We start from the raw sequence: 18977 nt of genomic DNA, 5'->3' as shown, positions 1-18977 counted from the left end.
GGCACTCAATGCATATATAATGCAGGAATCAGTAAAGCTGGTTAAATGTCTAAGTGGTTACCTGGTTCAAGTGGGAAGACCGAAGTTCCAGACCAACCCCACCACTTCATTGTTATGTGACCTTGGGCAAGTACATAACCTCTCTGCTTCAGATTCAGTTTCCTTATTTGTCAAACTCCAGCTCAGACAGAGATGCAAACTGCCTAACACAATGCCTATGTACACAAACCCCAACATGTGTTAAAGTTATTATCACCACCATCATCCCCACCATCATCACTGTTATTATTACATGCTATTGAATTATTAGATAAGATAAGGAGATACCAGATCTCTCTCACTTCTCTTCCTTCTGCCTGTTTACATCTTTCCTTGCCTTCAGTGGTCACCCCAGGGACATCTGGATTTGCAGTCTATTATCCTGAAAGAGCCCAGGCTCAGTCGGCCTCATTTTATTCACTTCCAGCTATCCACTCAGGACTAGCCAAATCTCAAGAGTCCCTCTCCTTTGCCCCTAACCAGAGTCTAGTCACCCAGCTCCGCCTTCTGGGACAGGCTCTCTTCTCTGATCAGATCAGCTTCTAAATAAATATTAAATTATGTTGAGATGTGTTCCACTTTTTCTTTCAAATCTGAGTAAATCAGTTCCTTTGTTGGAATTCCCTAGCACTGTTGAGGTCTCCCCACTGATGTCTTGCATCCTTGACAGTGGCAAAATTTTTCTCTAGACAGAAGTGAAGAAGTTCACATAGCAATAAGCTTGCCTATTCCCAGATCTTTGCGAAATACAGATTTCTCAGTCATCGTCCCCACCCTCCTGGGTACCTTAAAAAAATCTTGGCACCTACTCTTAAAGCTCATTAGCTACTCAGCCAGTGATGTGCCAGAGAGGGGTTGAAAGTGTTCAAATATACAAATTATTTTGCCCTCCAAGGAGGCTGAGCAGGGCATTCAGAACCCCAGTGTCCAGGGCTACTGTATATGACTAATTTGTACAGTGCACGATTTTCACTGTTCACACTTTCTACAACCGGATGACACTCCTTATAATTGGGCAGTGCATGGTCTATGTAACTGCTCATGGCAGCCATGCCTGACTGCCTTAGTCATCTCTGACCTTAGTCATGACCTTAGTCATCTCTGACCATAAGCAGCCTCATTTCTGTATCTTAGCACACCTTACAAATATTACCCCTTTCAAGAAGTTTAGAAAACACTACTCAAAATAACTTCAAGGTTAGTTCTTCCTCCAGTGAACACCTGTTCCCTGGCCATGTCAGCCATATCCTCCATAGAAGCTAACATACCCAGGTGATAGCTCTCAAACCAAGCCCTTGTGTTTTCCTAGGTCCATGGAAGAAATCTCTTGTCCATTGACTATGACCGGAATATTCGGACAGAAAAGATCTATGATGATCACCGGAAGTTCACCCTGAGGATTATTTATGACCAGGTGGGCCGCCCGTTCCTCTGGCTCCCTAGCAGTGGGCTGGCAGCAGTCAACGTCTCATACTTCTTCAACGGGCGCCTGGCTGGCCTTCAGCGTGGGGCCATGAGTGAGAGGACAGACATCGACAAGCAAGGCCGAATTGTGTCCCGCATGTTTGCTGATGGAAAAGTGTGGAGCTACTCCTATCTTGACAAGGTAGGTGAACGTGCTGTCCTCACTCGGCTGGGGCTTTCCCTTATTCACACCACTCTTTTTAAGCTGACCTGATATGCTCTGCCACAAGACATTGAACATCTTTCCTCTGACTCTACAAGGTCTCCCTTCATGCTCCCATCCTCACTGGGAGGGAGGAAAGTTTCATAGCTCATCTCTATTACAATTAAAAGGAGGGGGGGAAGTGTTAGACAATTGGTAATGGCAAAAAGAATGGATTGTCTGATTTTATTCCAAAAAAGAAAGAAAGAAAGAAAGAAAGAAGAAAGTGTTGTTGAAGCAGACAGCAGACAGAATCATCCCACTGGCATCACGACTAATCATTATTTATGTATCGGAAATGCAATGATTTGTTTCTGCCTTGCCTGAAATTAAGTCATCCAGGTAGGGAATTTTGCCTAAAACTCAAGCACACGAAGCAACATCCTCCTACTTGGCCTGTTGGTCGAAGTGGCCAATGGATTCTTTCTACATAATTCCCTATGTCTGAAAGTGCCAAATTCAGGTCAGAAAGGGTCAGGTTAGAGCATCAGTGAACAGAGGTCTCTTTGGGGCACAAGTCAAGACTTTTGAAGGCTGTCCTGGTCCTCTAAGTCATTAGACAGGTATTTGCTCAGCTTGAGCCTCTCCCCTATATGCACCACGACACAGGTTCCAGCTCCAGTTCTTCCTTTCTTGCCTCTCCATTACAACAGTCACTTGCAAACAGAGTAGTGACCTCCTCTGTAAGAGTGGGGCTGATGTCCCTTTGGTCATCCCTGAATCCTGTTCTCATTATGCCATAAAATACTAGAATGGTTGACCAGGGGAGGCAAAAATCTTCCAATTGCCTCAGGTTTGAGACCATTTTTGGCCCCCAAAATTGATGATTCTGGATTCATCTTTTCAGTAGTTTGTAAACAGAAGATACGCTTTCCCTTAAGATGTAATCAGGGGTGGCCAAAACATAGTATAGGTGTCCTGTACTGGGCCAGTGGCAGTCATTTCTAAACAATCTTAGGATTTCTTGTTATCAAGCCCAAGAGGCAAACTCAATGCCTCTTACCTCAGTCCTTCAAGCCCTCTCTACTCAACGTATGGTCCAAGCAACATCAGGACCAACCAGAAGCTTGTTACAAAAGGAGATTCTCAGGCCACCTCCCCCTTCATCCTTCATCCTCCCATCAAACTACTAAATCAGAATCTGCTTTTTAACAAGATCCCTGGGTGTTTCACATGCACGTTAAAGTTCGGGAAGCACGGGTCCAAGTAGCCACCATAGTCCATCAGAATTAGCTTGCCCAGTGAAATCAATCTACTCATAATCTCTGGTCTAAACTTCCCTACCCTTCATGATTTTTGAATTGCCATTTTGGGAAAAGGAAGAGATTCTGGCTGTTTGAGTGTTTGGTCTTAAAGAACTGACTCATGCATTTCATCCCCTTTTCCTTCCTCCAGTCTATGGTCCTCCTGCTTCAGAGTCAGCGTCAGTACATATTTGAGTATGACTCCTCTGACCGTCTCCATGCCGTCACCATGCCCAGTGTTGCCCGACACAGCATGTCCACCCATACCTCCATTGGCTACATCCGCAACATTTATAATCCCCCTGAAAGCAACGCGTCAGTCATTTTTGACTACAGTGATGATGGCCGTATCCTCAAGACATCCTTTTTGGGCACCGGGCGCCAGGTATTCTACAAGTATGGGAAACTCTCCAAGTTATCAGAGATTGTCTATGACAGTACTGCTGTCACTTTCGGATATGATGAGACCACTGGTGTTTTAAAAATGGTCAGTCTTCAAAGTGGGGGTTTCTCCTGCACAATCAGGTACAGGAAGATAGGCCCACTTGTGGACAAGCAGATCTACAGGTTCTCTGAGGAAGGCATGGTCAACGCCAGGTTTGACTACACCTATCATGACAACAGCTTCCGGATTGCAAGCATCAAGCCCGTCATAAGTGAGACTCCCCTTCCTGTGGACCTCTACCGCTATGATGAGATCTCTGGCAAGGTGGAACACTTTGGCAAGTTCGGAGTCATCTATTATGATATTAACCAGATCATCACCACCGCTGTAATGACCCTCAGCAAACACTTTGACACCCACGGGCGGATCAAGGAAGTCCAATATGAGATGTTTCGGTCCCTCATGTACTGGATGACAGTGCAATATGACAGTATGGGAAGGGTGATTAAGAGGGAGCTGAAACTGGGGCCTTACGCTAATACCACTAAATACACCTATGACTATGACGGGGATGGGCAGCTCCAGAGTGTAGCGGTCAATGACCGCCCAACCTGGCGCTACAGCTATGACCTTAATGGGAACCTCCACTTGCTGAACCCAGGAAATAGTATACGCCTTATGCCCTTGCGCTATGATCTCCGGGATCGGATAACCAGACTTGGTGATGTACAGTACAAAATTGATGATGATGGCTATCTGTGCCAACGAGGGGCTGACATCTTTGAGTATAACTCCAAGGGCCTCCTAACAAGAGCCTACAACAAGGCCAGTGGGTGGAGTGTCCAGTACCGCTATGACGGTGTGGGGCGGCGGGCTTCCTACAAGACCAACCTGGGCCATCACCTGCAATATTTCTACTCTGACCTCCACAACCCAACCCGCATTACCCATGTTTATAATCATTCCAACTCAGAGATAACCTCACTCTACTATGACCTCCAGGGTCACCTCTTTGCCATGGAGAGCAGCAGTGGGGAGGAGTACTATGTTGCCTCAGATAACACAGGCACTCCTCTGGCTGTGTTCAGCATCAACGGTCTCATGATCAAACAACTGCAGTATACGGCCTATGGGGAGATTTATTATGACTCCAACCCTGACTTCCAGATGGTCATTGGCTTCCATGGAGGACTCTATGATCCCCTGACCAAGCTGGTCCACTTCACTCAGCGTGATTATGATGTGCTAGCAGGACGATGGACCTCTCCAGACTATACCATGTGGAAAAATGTGGGCAAGGAGCCAGCCCCCTTTAACCTGTATATGTTCAAGAGCAACAATCCTCTCAGCAATGAGCTGGATTTGAAGAACTACGTGACAGGTGAGGACTCTATCATCTCAGTTGGTCAGCGACTCCCTGTGGGGTGGTTGTCCTGCCAGACTGTTGGGAACTTCAAAAGAAGGTCTTACTTCTAATGATAGGGCAATCCTGGAGACCTATAAACACTGGTCTGTCTAGAACAGGCTCTAGAACAGTCGGATAACAGCAGTACAGAGCAGTCTTCAGATCTGCTTGAAGATGTCCTAGCCATTTTCAAGCCCATTTAGTTGAAATAACTTTTATAAGAGCCCTCCCTACCCCAAGAGAGGAAAGCAGCCTCATGAAGGGGGAAATAATGGGACTCTGATGTCAGATTCTCTCTCCTACTTATAAGCCAAAAGACTTTGGGATAGGTTTCTAATCTCTCTGAGCTGTAGCTTCCTTCTCTGTGAAAAGGTACTAATAAAACCAACCCACAGAGTGATTGTGAGAAGTAAATGAACTTATGTAGGTAAAGCTTAGTGCCTAGCACTTAGACAGTGGGTGCTTACAAAAGAGTATCTACTCATGCTATTACCATTATCATTACAAATGAAGCATTGAGTTAGTATAGGTATGACATGACTAAGACCCAATTCCCTACCTCACAAGCAGGCTGGCAAGATACAAAGAGCCAATGATAACACAGAGCCGAATTAGGTTTGTGCTACCATATATGTGTCTGTTCAATTGTTTATTCAGTAAGCATTTATAGAGTGACATTAGGCTAGATTCTGGGGATAGAAATGATGAATAAGACAAACACCCTTCTCTCAAAGGGGGCTGTGTATGTGTGTGTGCGCATGTTTGTGTGTGGATGACTTTAAGTTTGGAAATTGTGACATAGTACAGAAGTGTCCCGTGTCAAACTGGGCCTGAAGATTGAAGGGAATCTTAGTTGGCAGAAATGAGCTCAAGGCTAAAGAAAGACTATGAGTCAAAAGGACATGGGAAGCTTGGAGAAGGATATGGATTGAGGGGCCAAGGAGGGCAAATAATCTCCTGCCTCATGATAAATGAGAAACTGGTAAAATAAGGGTCCCTATCTCTTATACCATCCACATATCTCCATCCATCTATCCATCCATTCACCTACTTGACAAATATTTTCATAATATCTAACATATACTGAGTATGAGAGATGCAGTGGACAGCAAGATAAAGTCCTTATCCTCAGGGAAATAAGGAAATCAGGATGGATGGATGGATGGAGAAACCAACTTTCAGCAAGGAAGCCAGAGTCACCCTGTCTGTCCATGCATTGTTGAGGAGCAACAGTAGGGACCCCAACTCCAAGCCCCCCCCCCAGGGTCCAAGACCCTCACAGCTCTTGGTCATGAGCCAAGGAGACATCAAACTCAAAGGGACCCTACGCTCAGGTGACCAGAACTCACTTGTACACCCTCAAGAAAGGAAGCAGCAGCTAGCCAAGCACAGGGCTGCCCTCAATGTCCCAGGGTACAGAAGGATGACCTTAAAGATCAACTTGTGGCCAAGCTGTATCTCATCCTTCAGAGCAGTCTTCAGAGCCTTTGAAGATGAACCCAGCATCCCCCTACAACCATAGCAACTGGAACGTTTTGAGCCCAGGAGCTATGACCAAGCTAGTTCCCTCCTGTTCTCCCCACCATACCTTATCAAGAGGCCCTGCCCATGGTACTCTGCCATGGTCTCTCATTCCCATGGCTTAGCATGACTGTTATCTCCCAGTTGACTGCACTTTCAAATTAAAGGACCTCTCAGGAAAACATACACACACATAGGTACATACATAGTTTCAGGTAACAATACGTGCTATATAGATAAAATGGGATTGGGGTTAGACAGATCATGATGGGAAGCATCCCCCATATTTAGGGTGCTCACAGAGGACTTTCTGAGGAGGTGGCTTTTGAGCAGAGACCTTTATGAAGTGGAGAAGGGAGAGGAAGAGTCTTCTAGCTGTAGGAAACAGTGTGAATGGGAAGGCAGACCATTCCTATCTTAGCCTTGGGAGAAGAATTCCCTCCCTCTCCAGAATGTGCTTCCCAAAACACAGCTTGGCATTAGATAACTTAGGGATGAGTCAGCCAGAGTCAAATAAAAAGAAAGCCCTTGGAATGGACGCTAGATCTGCCAAGGTCCAAACAAAATCATTCACAGAGCAGTCAAACTCACAAATCCCCTCAACGACTTCCCTAGTTCTCCTGCAAGGAAAAAAAAGAAATTATCAGAATTTTCTGAATAGCAATATGACTTTCCTCATTCAGAGCTTCACAGAGACTCAATAAATGGGAATCAAATCAAGTTGAACTAAGTCCAACAAAATTGAATCCAGAAACCATTCGAAAGCATCTAAAATAAAAGGTAGTGTTAGAGAAGCACATGCACAGAGCTGATGTGAGCAGTCAAAGCTGGGGAAAGGAGGGCCCAGGCAGAGCAGAGTGTCAGACCAGGCACAAGCCCACACCTGCTGCCCATTCAAGATGAGCTGCCCCCTGGAGAGAGGATCCTAGCAGAGAACACCAAATCATTCTCTACTGTTTGAATGTTGGCTAATCTGTAAACCCCATCTAAATTAGTCTTAATTTGCCACTTAGGAGACGAGCAGAGTGGTTGAACTTGCCGCTCACAATTTAAGCAGAAGAAGTAATTAAGATGTAGTCGGGAGGAACGCAGAGAACAGAACCTTCTCTCGCTGGTGCTCAAAAAAAAATCATTGATGTTTTGGAAACAGAGCTTTCTGAATGCAGGAGGCAGCTGCTGAGGCTGGAGGATGTTCTGCTTCCTCCTGAAACTGCAAGCACAAAGGAAAACAGCATAGAGTCCCCCTGAGCCCAGAGGTCCCCCGGGGTTAAAGCAGAGCTGTAGCCACCAGGACAGGGTGAAGGAGGGCCAGAAGGGCTTCCTTTCCCACTCACAGCCTCCACAGCAGCACTTGTCCAACCGGTATTTTTTTTTTAATATAAACATAATGTATTATTAGCTCCAGGGGTACAGGTCTGTGAATCACCAAGTTTATACACTTGACAGCACTCACCATAGCACATACCCTCCCCAATGTCCATAACCCCACCACACTCTCCCTACCCCCCTCCCCCCGGCAACCCTCAATTTGTTTTGTGACAGTAAGAGTCTTTTATGGTTTGTCTCCCTCCCAATCCCATCTTGTTTTAAACCCCACAAACCCCCCACATTGCATCTCCACTTCCTCATATCAAGGAGATCATATGATAGTTGTCTTTCTCTGATTGACTTATTTCACTAAGCATGATACCCTCTAGTTCCATCCCCGTCATCACAAATGGCAAGATTTCATTTCTTTTGATGGCTGCATAGTATTCCGTTGTGTATATACACCACATCTTCTTTATCCATTCATCTGTTGATGGACACCTAGGTTCTTTCCATAGTTTGGATATTGTGGACATTGCTGCTAGAAACATTCCCAACCGGTATTTTTTAAGGTGATATATTGACAATTGATACATCTGTGATAACCAGATATTAGAGGAAAGGATGTAGAAAAACAGACTGGGAGACAGACTCCCTCCCCCGACAATTTCCAGGGCCTCAGTCTTTTCCAGTTCTGGCATGGCAGGAAACTCCTCAGTCCCCGACAAATGGGAGACCCATTCCCGCCCCCAAGCCTGGCCTGTAATTCAAGTCCGTTCGTCCTGATGTTAGAACCTGAGTCCATCTCAAGACCCAAGTGTTGGCATTGCTAATCACTTGCTGTGTCACCTAGATGATATCTCAAACTTTCTGAGGCTTCATTTCTTCCCCGCCACAATGGTGGTAATCATAATGTTCATGCCATGGGGCCGTAAAAAGTAAATGAGGCCTGCTGCGTAAGGTGCCTAGTGCAGTGCTAAGGCTAATGAATGGTAGGAACACATTTGTTACTTATAAGCAGCCATGGACTTGGACATGAGGAGTTCATAGATGAAAAGTGGAGATACCACCTCTGTGTTGTTTTCTGAGGAAACAATACATCTGGAGAACCCCCCCTCCAGATCCACCCTGAAATTGATCCAAATTCTGGCCCAAGTGGCACTTCTTTGGCAAACCCGACACCCCAGACAAACGTGAGTTAAGCAATCGTCCTAGAAATCATCCGCAGTGACTTGTATTTTCTCCCCACCCCTGCTCCCTGGCAGGTCTTTGGGGCTTACAAACTCCAGGCCCATGTGAGCATAGTGGGATTTTCAGGAGTTGAATTTCCCTGAGTGAGGAGGAAGTCACAACCTCCTTCTCACATTAACCCCCATCTTAGATCTACACTTAACACCTAAGATACTTTTCTGACAGCGTTTCTGGAGACAGAGGGTATGCTTGGTGGCCACAATGTCATCACATGCCCTGAAGAACATGAGAGTCGAATAGTAATGAGCCATTTGGAGGGGCCCCCTCATCAGCTCCTGCCCCAAAGGCTCCCTCTCTACAGACTGTGTAGGGAGCCTGTCACTAGATAACACTAATTACCTCAAAAAGGAAGAGGGGTATTTGTGTGGTGCCAGAAGTGTTTTCTGCAGAGTGGAAGAGATGAGCTACTTGAATAAACATTTCAGGATAGGTTTAGACTCAGAAACTAAGCCATGTTAGAAACTTTAAGGAAAAGAAAAGAAGGTAGAAGACATGCACTATTGGCCTTCATGGAAGCAGCCATTAAAATGTCCAGTCTCAAAGCAGGGGGTTCTCCGCATCACCTCCCAATTACTAGGGAGGGATCCCAGCAATGAAAAGATCAGGACGGGGAGAGTCTTGGGGGGCAAGACCTCTCTTGCCTTTCTTGGGATTCCGCACATATCCTACATATTCCTGATGAAAGGTGGGATGATTAGAGATAGTCTACATATAAGGTATTAGATAACATGGAAACACAAATGGGGAAAGTTTGCCTCTTCAGTGCTCTTTTTATTCTTCCAACTCAGTCGAGGAGAAAGTCACCACCTAATGCTGGTATGTGCTTCACACCCCATTAACACTTCCAATCTCCCCTTTTAACAAAGAGAGTAGGTCTGAGACTCCTCAGTAGCACGTAACAAAAATCGTGCTCTAATTTAATCGCATTGCTATGTTTTCTTTGTTTTAATTTTACAGTTGTTTTCTGTTTGCATCAAGGGAGTCTGCTCTCCCATTTATGGTAGTAACATGAAGTTTCTTTTTTTAAAATGGACTTAAATGAAACAGGCAAATTTATCTTTTTTAATCATTAAGTCAATACTACTACAGGAGACACCTGGAGATGGCAAATCAATCGAGATGAGTGAAGGTGAATGTCCACAGTTGGGAGATCCATCCTGTACAGCAGCCAGCACCCACCTTGCACAGAACAGGTGCTCTGTAAATATGTGGCCATTGCTGGATTAGAGCCACACTGCTGCCTGCTAGATGCAGACACAAGGCAGTTGCAAACCTGTATTCTTAAATGACCCTTCCATGGTAACTACACATATTAGTCATAGTCCAAGTTATTCAAGGAACCGGTCTGTGGCCAACGGCGATGGATGGAATGTGGATCCCAGATTCCCTCCCATCAGAAGGTTCTTTTATGCCTCCGTGTTTAGAAGCAAAGTCAACATTAAACTCCTCCCAACAGTCCCAGTGCAGGAGGTGGTAATACCTTGCTTAACCCCTTCAGAAGCCTTCTCTCGGGCACCATGAGCTCCTCTTGTTACACTACTCAGAAAGGCTTTTGCCACATATATTCGGTGTTCTTTCATTCACTCGTTCCATGTGTACTATCCGGCACCTATTTTGTGCCAAGCATTATCAGAGGATCTGGGAGAACAGCAGTGGATAAAACAAAAATTTTAACTCCCTTCCCTAATGAAACTCACATTCTCAGTGAGGGAGGCAGACAGTAAACAATAAACACACAAATGATATAGCATGTTAGAATGGGATTGCTTTGGGGGCAGGGGCTGGAGGATGAACAAAATAAGGAGACTTGGGATTGCTGGAGGTGGAGAGGGGGAGCGGATTTTAAATGTGGTGGTTGGGTTTGCCTTATCCAAGAGGCAGTATCTGAACAAGACTTGAAAGAGGAGAGAGACCCAAAAAATACTTTTAGGGAAGTTGACTCTGGGCAGAGGTGCTTGTCAGTGCAAAGGCCCAAGATGAGTGTGTGCCTGGCATGTTCAAGAAATAGCATCAAAGCTGGAGCTGTGGGAGCAAGGGAGAGGGCAAGAGAACATGAGGTCAGACAGTAACAGGCGAGTGTCCTTATGGACCAGTCGGAAGACGCTGGCTTCTTCACTGAGAAAAATGGGGGTTCCCCAGGTGTTCTGAACAGAGGAATGGCATGGTCTTCTCCAGGTTTAAAAGCTCATTCTGGCCCGATAAAGTATGTGGGGCAGAAAGGTGGAAGCAGGGAGCCAGGTAGAAGTCCAGGTGACGGGGGGGCCTGGGTGGCTCAGTGGGTTAAAGCCCCTGCTTTCGGCTCAGGTCGCGATCCCGGGGTCCTGGGATCAAGCCCCACATAGGGCTCTCTGCTCAGCAGGGAGCCTGCTTCCTCCTCTCTCTCTCTGCCTGCCTCTCTGCCTGCTTGTGATATCTGTCTGTCAAATAAATAAATAAAATCTTTAAAAAAAAAAAAAAAGAAGTCCAGGTGAGGGATGATGGGCCAGGATCAAGATGGCAAAGTGATGACAAGTAGACACAAATTGGGATCAATCTTAAAAGTAGTAGTAAGGGATTGAACCATATGACCCAGCAATTTCACAGCTAGGTATGTATATAAGCAAGAGAACTGAAAACAGGTTTTCAAACAAAATCTGTACACAAATATTCATAGAAGCATTATTCATAATAGTAAATAAATACATACATACATACATACAACCCAGATACCCATTAACTGATGAATGGATAAACAAAATGTGGTATAACCAAACAATGGAATACTATTTGGCCATGAAAAGAAATGAACTCTATTGCTATGTGCTACAATATGGATGAGCCTTGAATACATTATGCTAAGTGAAAAAGACCAGACACCGAAGGCCACAATTGTATGACTACATTTATAAGAAATGTCCAGAATAGGCAAACCCACAGAGATGGAAAGCAGTTTAGTGGTTATCAGGGACTGAGGAGAAAGGACAATGCAGAATGACTGCCAGTAGGTTTAAGACCTCTTTTGGGGTTATGAAAACATTCTGGAATTAAATAGCAATGATGGTTGTACAACATTGTAAATGTACTAGAAGCCACTGAATTGTGCACTTTAAAATGGTTAAAATGATGAATTTTGTGTTATGTGAATTTTACCTCAATTAAAAAAAATAAAGCATTTGCCAGTGGATTTAGATATGGGGAGTAAGGAAAAGAAAGGGAACAAGGAGGGTGGCTGAAAGGATGGAGTAGCCATTATGTGGGATGGAAAAGTCTATGGATGGGACAGGTTTGGGGAGGAAGATCAGGAGTCCAGTTTTGGACAAAAGTTTGAAATATAATTAGATATAGTAGTTTGGAATTCACAGAGAGGTCCAGGATGGAGATATAAATTTTGGAGTCAGCAACAGTATGTTGATGGTACATACTGGTCCTAAGGGTGGGTCAGAGCCCCCTTTTTGTGAGAGTACATAGAGAGTCGAGAGGTTCACAGACTGAGTCATGGGCATTCCAACAGTGACGAGATCAGGAGGCAGATGAGGAGGAACCAAAATAGGATAAGGAATGGCGAACAAGGTAGGAGGAGGACTAACAAGTGACTATATTGTCCAGAGAGCCAAGAAAAAAATAAAAGCAGGAGCTTTTGTAAAGTACTTCTGATAAGTCAAAAAAAGATGAGGACCCATATTAATGTCAGGCTTAGCAACATGGTGGTCATTCACAACCTTGACAAGAGTAGCTTCAGTGGAGTATTTAGAGACAAAGCCTGATTCAAACGAGAATGGGAGATAAGTAGTACAGAGAATTATTTTGATCCTGAGACATTTTTGTCAAGGAGGGTGAGAGAAATGGATGGTAGCAAATGGGAGAAGAAGGGACAAGAAAAGAATTTCTTTTAAAGTGGGCATTTGGTAGCATGTCTTTATGCTGACAAGGTTGATCCATTGAAAAGAGGAGTAATGCAATGCCATGGGGGAGAGAGAGAGTTGCCGGAGTGATGTCCTTGCGGGCACAACAGAAGACACTACCCACTGCACACAGGGAGGGCTGACTTCAGCAGCTCCACTAGAGTAACAAGAAGAAGGCAGGAAATATGGATACAGATGCTGGAAGGCCAGTAAATGTGATGATGAGAGTTTAGGGGAATTCCCCTCTGACTGCCCTGGGTGTTTTCGGAAAAGAAAACAAGGTCAGCTGCTCTAGTGAGAAGGGAAAGCAGATGTTGATGGTTTTAGCGGAGAGGAGAAGACGTAACATCCCCCGGCAGAATAGGAGAATGACTGATGAAGGAAGGGAGTAAAGTCAGGCAGTAGGAAGGCACAACTGGGGTTCACGGTCAGGAATTTAAAAATGACACCAGTCAGTGTAGTTACATTTGTTTCTCCAGCCACATTCAGCTGCACAGGTACAAATAAGAAACAGGCGAACGCGTGGATTTAACCAAAATTGTGATTTCACCAAGCAAGTGTGCTAAAGCGAGAAAGGGACCCAGGAACGGAGAATATATATAAGGAATGAGTCTCACGATTGGCCATGGATGTGTGCTAGGTAAGAAAAGAGACAAGGATGTTGATGAATAGGAAAAAGAAGTTTAGGATGGATTGAAGATCCTAGGGAGGAAAGGAAAGGATCAAGGAGTGTGGGTGTCAGGTTACAAAAAGGAGTCAATTATAAAGAGCTCACGCAGTCGTCAGAGGCTGATGTGTAAGAAATTAAGATAATGGAGGATCAGAATTACTGGTGATGACAGGGTCCAGAGGATGAACAAGGATTGGGGTTGGTCATGAAAGGAACGAAGAGGCCAGGACATTAGAGGAGTCAAGTGCTTGTATAATGGAATCACTATGAATGAATTTAGGGAGAGAGGTGGAGAGAAGGAAAGTGAAGCAGAAAAGCACCAAGAAATGCAGGTGAGTGGCCTGGGAATCAGCAATGACTGCAACAAGGAGCACTTGTATCTCCAGGCCCAGCAATGGTAGGAAAAGAGGTGGGAAGATACAGGACACGATGTTTGGGCGCCCATTATAAACAGGGATAAGGAGCCTAAAAAGGGGATTCATGCTGGACTGTGGGCAGATGGCATGGGTGGGGCTGTGAGTGCTGCAAGGGATGGATGTCCAGGGCTCTCTGCTGATCACTGTGGAAGGAAGCAAGGCAGCCTGGGAGCTGCAGTCTTACTCTGAGAGAAGGACCTTTGGGGAAAGAGGTATAATTCCCAAAGCAAGGGACTCAGCCATGACCCTAGCAGGGGAAGGGAAGTCTTACTCTAAACACACAAGAGTACTCTCTAACCTCTCTTTGAAGAATGGGCATCTGTGAAAAGGGTCTCAGATGCTAAAAGAATTTGTGCCTTCCACATACTTTTGGAACCCCCTCTCCACAATGAGCCTGCTGCAGTGCAGTCCCCCACTCCTGCCAATGTCTGCACAGTGTTCATAATCACCCCTTACCCTCTAGTTGATCATTGTACCTCTAGCTTCCAAACACATCAACTGGCCTATAATAGATGCCCCCAAATGAAGGCATTCCTATCTACTGAGCAATCTATGTGCCAGGCCTGGTGACAAGGATTTCTCCTGCACTTTCACAACAACCCAACAACATTGGTACAGCTATCATCCCAATTCACATCTGAGGAACCCCAAGCTTAGAGAGAGGCAGGAACTTACTCAAGGTCACACAGTAAGAGGAGTCGAAACTAGATCTTACTCCAGCACTGGCCCCCTCATTCACCACACGGTAACTCAAGTGACCAAGGTTGGAAGAACATCTTTCCCAGGATCCACCACGTAAAGTGGCTCTGGGTCTGGACCAGGAGACCCTCACAAGCTCTCACCTTTCTCCCTTGCTGGACTCCACACCCAGCCACTCATTTTGTTTTGTTCTCTCTCTAAGATACTCAACTGCTTTCCATCCATCATGATTCAGAAATCTTTATTTTTGTTTCCACCATAGATGTGAAAAGCTGGCTTGTGATGTTTGGATTTCAGCTTAGCAACATAATTCCTGGCTTCCCAAGAGCCAAAATGTATTTCGTGCCTCCTCCCTATGAATTGTCAGAGAGTCAAGCCAGTGAGAATGGACAGGTAAGCGGAGGTTACTGCCAAGAATCTGAATGATTGTCCTCATTCCCTTTTGTAAACAGAACTGCACAGGAGCCAAGGGCATGTCAGCAGAGGAGGCAAACATCGGAGCTGGGTATAAAAAGGTGCATGAAACATTGTGACTTCCCAGGAAAGCGAATGTCAGTGCTATCACCTGTCTGGCACAGCACATATTTCTGCCCAACCTCAATTATTACCTTAATTGCAGTATCATTATCTGTTCAGTATATACCCTTGAGTCTCTCCTTGATTAATAACAGCACAGAGAAATCTAGCAGCAACCCACCATCTGCACTGCCTATAAGATCATAACCCTTTTGGCTTTTATGGGATGTCATATAACTGTGGTTTGCAGTATCTATCCCATTAAAGAACATTTTTATGCCTGACATAAAACCTCAGCGCTTTATGGCCCAAATGTATACAGATTAAGTTTTTAGAATAGAACATAATTTGTGCTCAGGTCTTTCAGCGATGACCAAGAGGGGGTCACTTTCCATTTGGGTGCTGCTGAGACCTTCAGCCCCGTCAGACAGGAGGCGTGGGCATCGGTGTTCAGATAACTCCTGTTATAGGACAACACCCAGCCACGTAAAAGTCTGAAAAGTCTCAGATGCCCTGAATAACCATCGACACTGTGTAACTTGAGTGAGATGAGGAGGAGCTGGTGGGTAATTGAGAACAACGTTCTCTCAGTTCTGCCCTGTGGGGACCACTCAGTGGATGAATAGCCATCATTTCTCTCATTTATCTAAGTGTCGTTACCTCCCAAACACAGCCTCTTCCATTATCCCAGTCTGTCCCCCAACCACCAATTGAGATGAGTTGTAATTTGTGAGTAGAGAGCTCAAGGCCAAGGAGATAATGGCGATGTTGTCCCTCTGCAGAACCAGGGCGAAGATCCAAAGCAAATGACTAAAGCCCAGGGATATTCCCTCTGGTCCACAATGCCAGAACCTCTTAGTCCTGTGCTTCTCAAACAATAGCACACAAACCACGCAGGGTGTGTCCTGTTAAGACGCAGCTTCGGACTCAGTAGGTCTAGAGCGAGGCCTGAGATTCTGCTTTTCTAACAAGGCAGGTCCCCACAATTCCCCTGCTGCTAGCTGTGCTTTGCGTAGCAAGGCCTTAACCCAAGGAAGTTAATGAACACCCAGGGCACTGGCCTTGAAAACAATCTAGGTCACAGCAGCAGGGCTCATAGCTTCTCAAAGGAACCCCCTGCCCTTCAGGTCAGGATATTCCTGGGTCTGAAGTGCGCAAGGCAGCTGCCAAACCATCTGAGAGCAGAGCGACTCTCTCTTCTCCAATAACAGAGAGACATGGCAAGTGTATAGGCCTGGGTACAGAGGTCAGCAAGGCGGCGAACCTCTGCACCATCTTTTTAGTTGGTCACAGTTACAAGGCGGACAGGCCACACCATCAGAGCACTGGGAACAAGCCAGCCTGGGCTAGCTTCAAAAGATAGGACTATATGAACTCGTATCATTACAGATGGAAGACTAGTTCCTGTAGGGAGTCCAAGCATTTCCCTTACTGACCCTTTTTCAATGAGCTTCTCGGCCTATGCAAAGAGCTGTCCAGACCATCGTCTCAGCCTTCTGTGTTTCCTTCTGCCCACAGCTCATTACAGGCGTCCAGCAGACAACAGAGAGGCATAATCAGGCCTTCATGGCTCTGGAAGGGCAGGTCATCTCCAAAAAGCTCCACGCCAACATCCGAGAGAAAGCAGGCCACTGGTTTGCCACCACCACACCCATCATCGGCAAGGGCATCATGTTCGCCATCAAAGAAGGGCAGGTGAGCACCGGCGTGTCCAGCATCGCCAGCGAGGACAGCCGCAAGGTGGCTTCCGTGCTCAACAATGCCTACTACCTGGACAAGATGCACTACAGCATCGAGGGCAAGGACACCCACTACTTCGTGAAGATCGGCTCGGCCGACGGCGACCTGGTCACGCTGGGCACCACGATCGGCCGCAAGGTGCTGGAGAGCGGGGTGAACGTGACCGTGTCGCAGCCCACGCTGCTGGTCAACGGCAGGACGCGAAGGTTCACCAACATTGAGTTCCAGTGCTCCACACTGCTGCTCAGCATCCGCTACGGCCTCACCCCCGACACCCTGGATGAAGAGAAGGCCCGCGTCCTGGACCAGGCGAGGCAGAGGGCCCTGGGCACCGCCTGGGCCAAGGAGCAGCAGAAAGCCAGGGACGGGAGAGAGGGGAGCCGCCTATGGACTGAGGGCGAGAAGCAGCAGCTTCTGAGCACGGGACGCGTGCAAGGTTATGAGGGATATTACGTGCTTCCCGTGGAGCAATACCCAGAGCTTGCAGACAGTAGCAGCAACATCCAGTTTTTAAGACAGAATGAGATGGGAAAGAGGTAACAAAATAATCTGCTGCCATTCCTTGTCTGGATGGCTCAGCGGGAGTAACTGTTATCTCCTCTCCTAAGGAGATGAAGACCTAACAGGGGCACTGAGGCCGGGCTGCTTTAGGATACCAAGTGGCAAGAAGGCTCACATTTTTTGAGTTCAAATGCTACTGTCCAAGCAAGAAGTCCCACATCCTGAAGTAGACTAAAGCCTGGCTGAAAATCCTGAGGAAAACAAAACAAACGAATGAATGAATACACACACACACACACACACACACAAAATGTTCCAAGTTCCCCTAAAATATGGCCCACTTGTTCTGGGTCTACATAGAGAAAGAAACAATAGCAACAACAGGAAAAAAAAAAAGGAAAAAGACGCAAAATGTCTAAAAGGAACAAAAGAACAGGAAAACACAACAAAATAAGAACACAAAGAACAAAAAGCAAAACATACACATTGACCGAAACACAAAGACGTGAAGACAAGAAGGCCTCATACTCTATTACCTCACTCATCCACACGTGAGCGACGCAGAGATATCCAGCAGGGCCGGCGTCACAGACCAGCTGAGGAAACCCAGTCAGACTGCTTGTCGGACAAATCCTACAGACATTTTCGTTTAAACAAATACAGGTGCATTTAAAACACGACTTTGGGGGTGATTTGTGTGTAGCGACCGGGGAGGGGGGGGGAAATAAAAGTGAAAGAGTGAACACTGGAAATAATTTTTAAAGAAAATTAAAAAAAAAAACTAAAAACACATACACAAAAAAGGAAATTAATATCAAAAAATCAAAGCGAAATAATACCGTTCAGCACTTAACTCTCAGGTCCCAACTTAGTGGGGCCCGAGCTAATTTATTTGAGCGCAGAGTGTACAATTTAATTCAAAATGGTGGCTATAATCACTCCAGATAAATCTCATACTCTTTTGTCTTTGAAGATTCCATTGTGGACAGTAATACGCAGTTACAGGGTGTAGTCTGTATAGATTCCGTAGTTCGTGGGTATCAGTTGCGGTAGAGGTGTGGTGTTGTGACACTCTTTTGCTAACGGGCACCACTTCTGATCACCCTGTACATACATAAGCCTCAAGGCACAATCACTGTTTCAGATTTAAAATTCTTAGTGTGTTTGTTTGGTCCAGAAACTGAGACAATCACATGACAGTCACCACGAAGAGAGAAAAATAAAAAAAATTAAAAAAAAAAAACCACAAAAACAAACAAAAAAAAATCAGAAAAAAACAAACAAAAAAAAAAGTCTAATAAGAACTTTGGTACAGGAACTTTTTTGTAATATACATGTATGAATTGTTCATCGAGTTTTTATATTAATTTTAATTTGCTGCTAAGCAAAGACTAGGGACAGGCAAAGATAATTTATGGCAAAGTGTTTAAATTGTTTATACATAAATAAAGTCTCTAAAACTCCTGTGGACACTGGTCTTCTGTGACGAATGCTTGGGGGGGTGAGGAAAAGGTAGAGGCTACCAGAGGAAAGGGGGGCTGCTGCCACGCACAGGGTGAGCTGGTATTTTGGACTCAGGGAGGAGACTGTGTTAGAGGCAGCGCAGTGCTCCCCAAACTGCTCTGAATGCTAGAGTGATCTCTGCCTACGCCTGCAGCCTCTCTGTGTGGAACAGGGGTGAGAGGAAGGTCTGGACCCAGGTCCAGAGGAGCCTCACACCCAACCACCCATGGAT

The 18977-nt window shown here is 45.6% G+C and overlaps 1 protein-coding gene across 17 annotated transcripts in view; it reads left to right on the top strand.

Moving 5' to 3' along the window:
* Positions 1 to 18712, top strand: part of TENM2 (teneurin transmembrane protein 2) — a 1132942-nt gene extending 1114230 nt beyond the window's left edge. For all 17 annotated transcript variants that reach the window (XM_044229881.1, XM_044229874.1, XM_044229866.1 and 14 more), the window contains 4 exons: positions 1349 to 1645; positions 3101 to 4715; positions 14748 to 14878; positions 16520 to 18712. In XM_044229881.1, the coding sequence (XP_044085816.1) occupies positions 1349 to 1645; positions 3101 to 4715; positions 14748 to 14878; positions 16520 to 17281 (2805 nt within the window). In that variant the 3' untranslated portion in view covers positions 17282 to 18712. The remainder of the gene's footprint in view (positions 1 to 1348; positions 1646 to 3100; positions 4716 to 14747; positions 14879 to 16519) is intronic.
* Positions 18713 to 18977: the final 265 nt, after the last annotated feature.

This window comes from Neovison vison, chromosome 1, assembly GCF_020171115.1.
Source record: "Neovison vison isolate M4711 chromosome 1, ASM_NN_V1, whole genome shotgun sequence".
NCBI lineage: Eukaryota > Metazoa > Chordata > Mammalia > Carnivora > Mustelidae > Neogale > Neogale vison.
The sequence above is the reverse complement of the archived record's forward strand: the minus strand, read 5'-3'. Positions and strand labels throughout refer to the sequence as shown.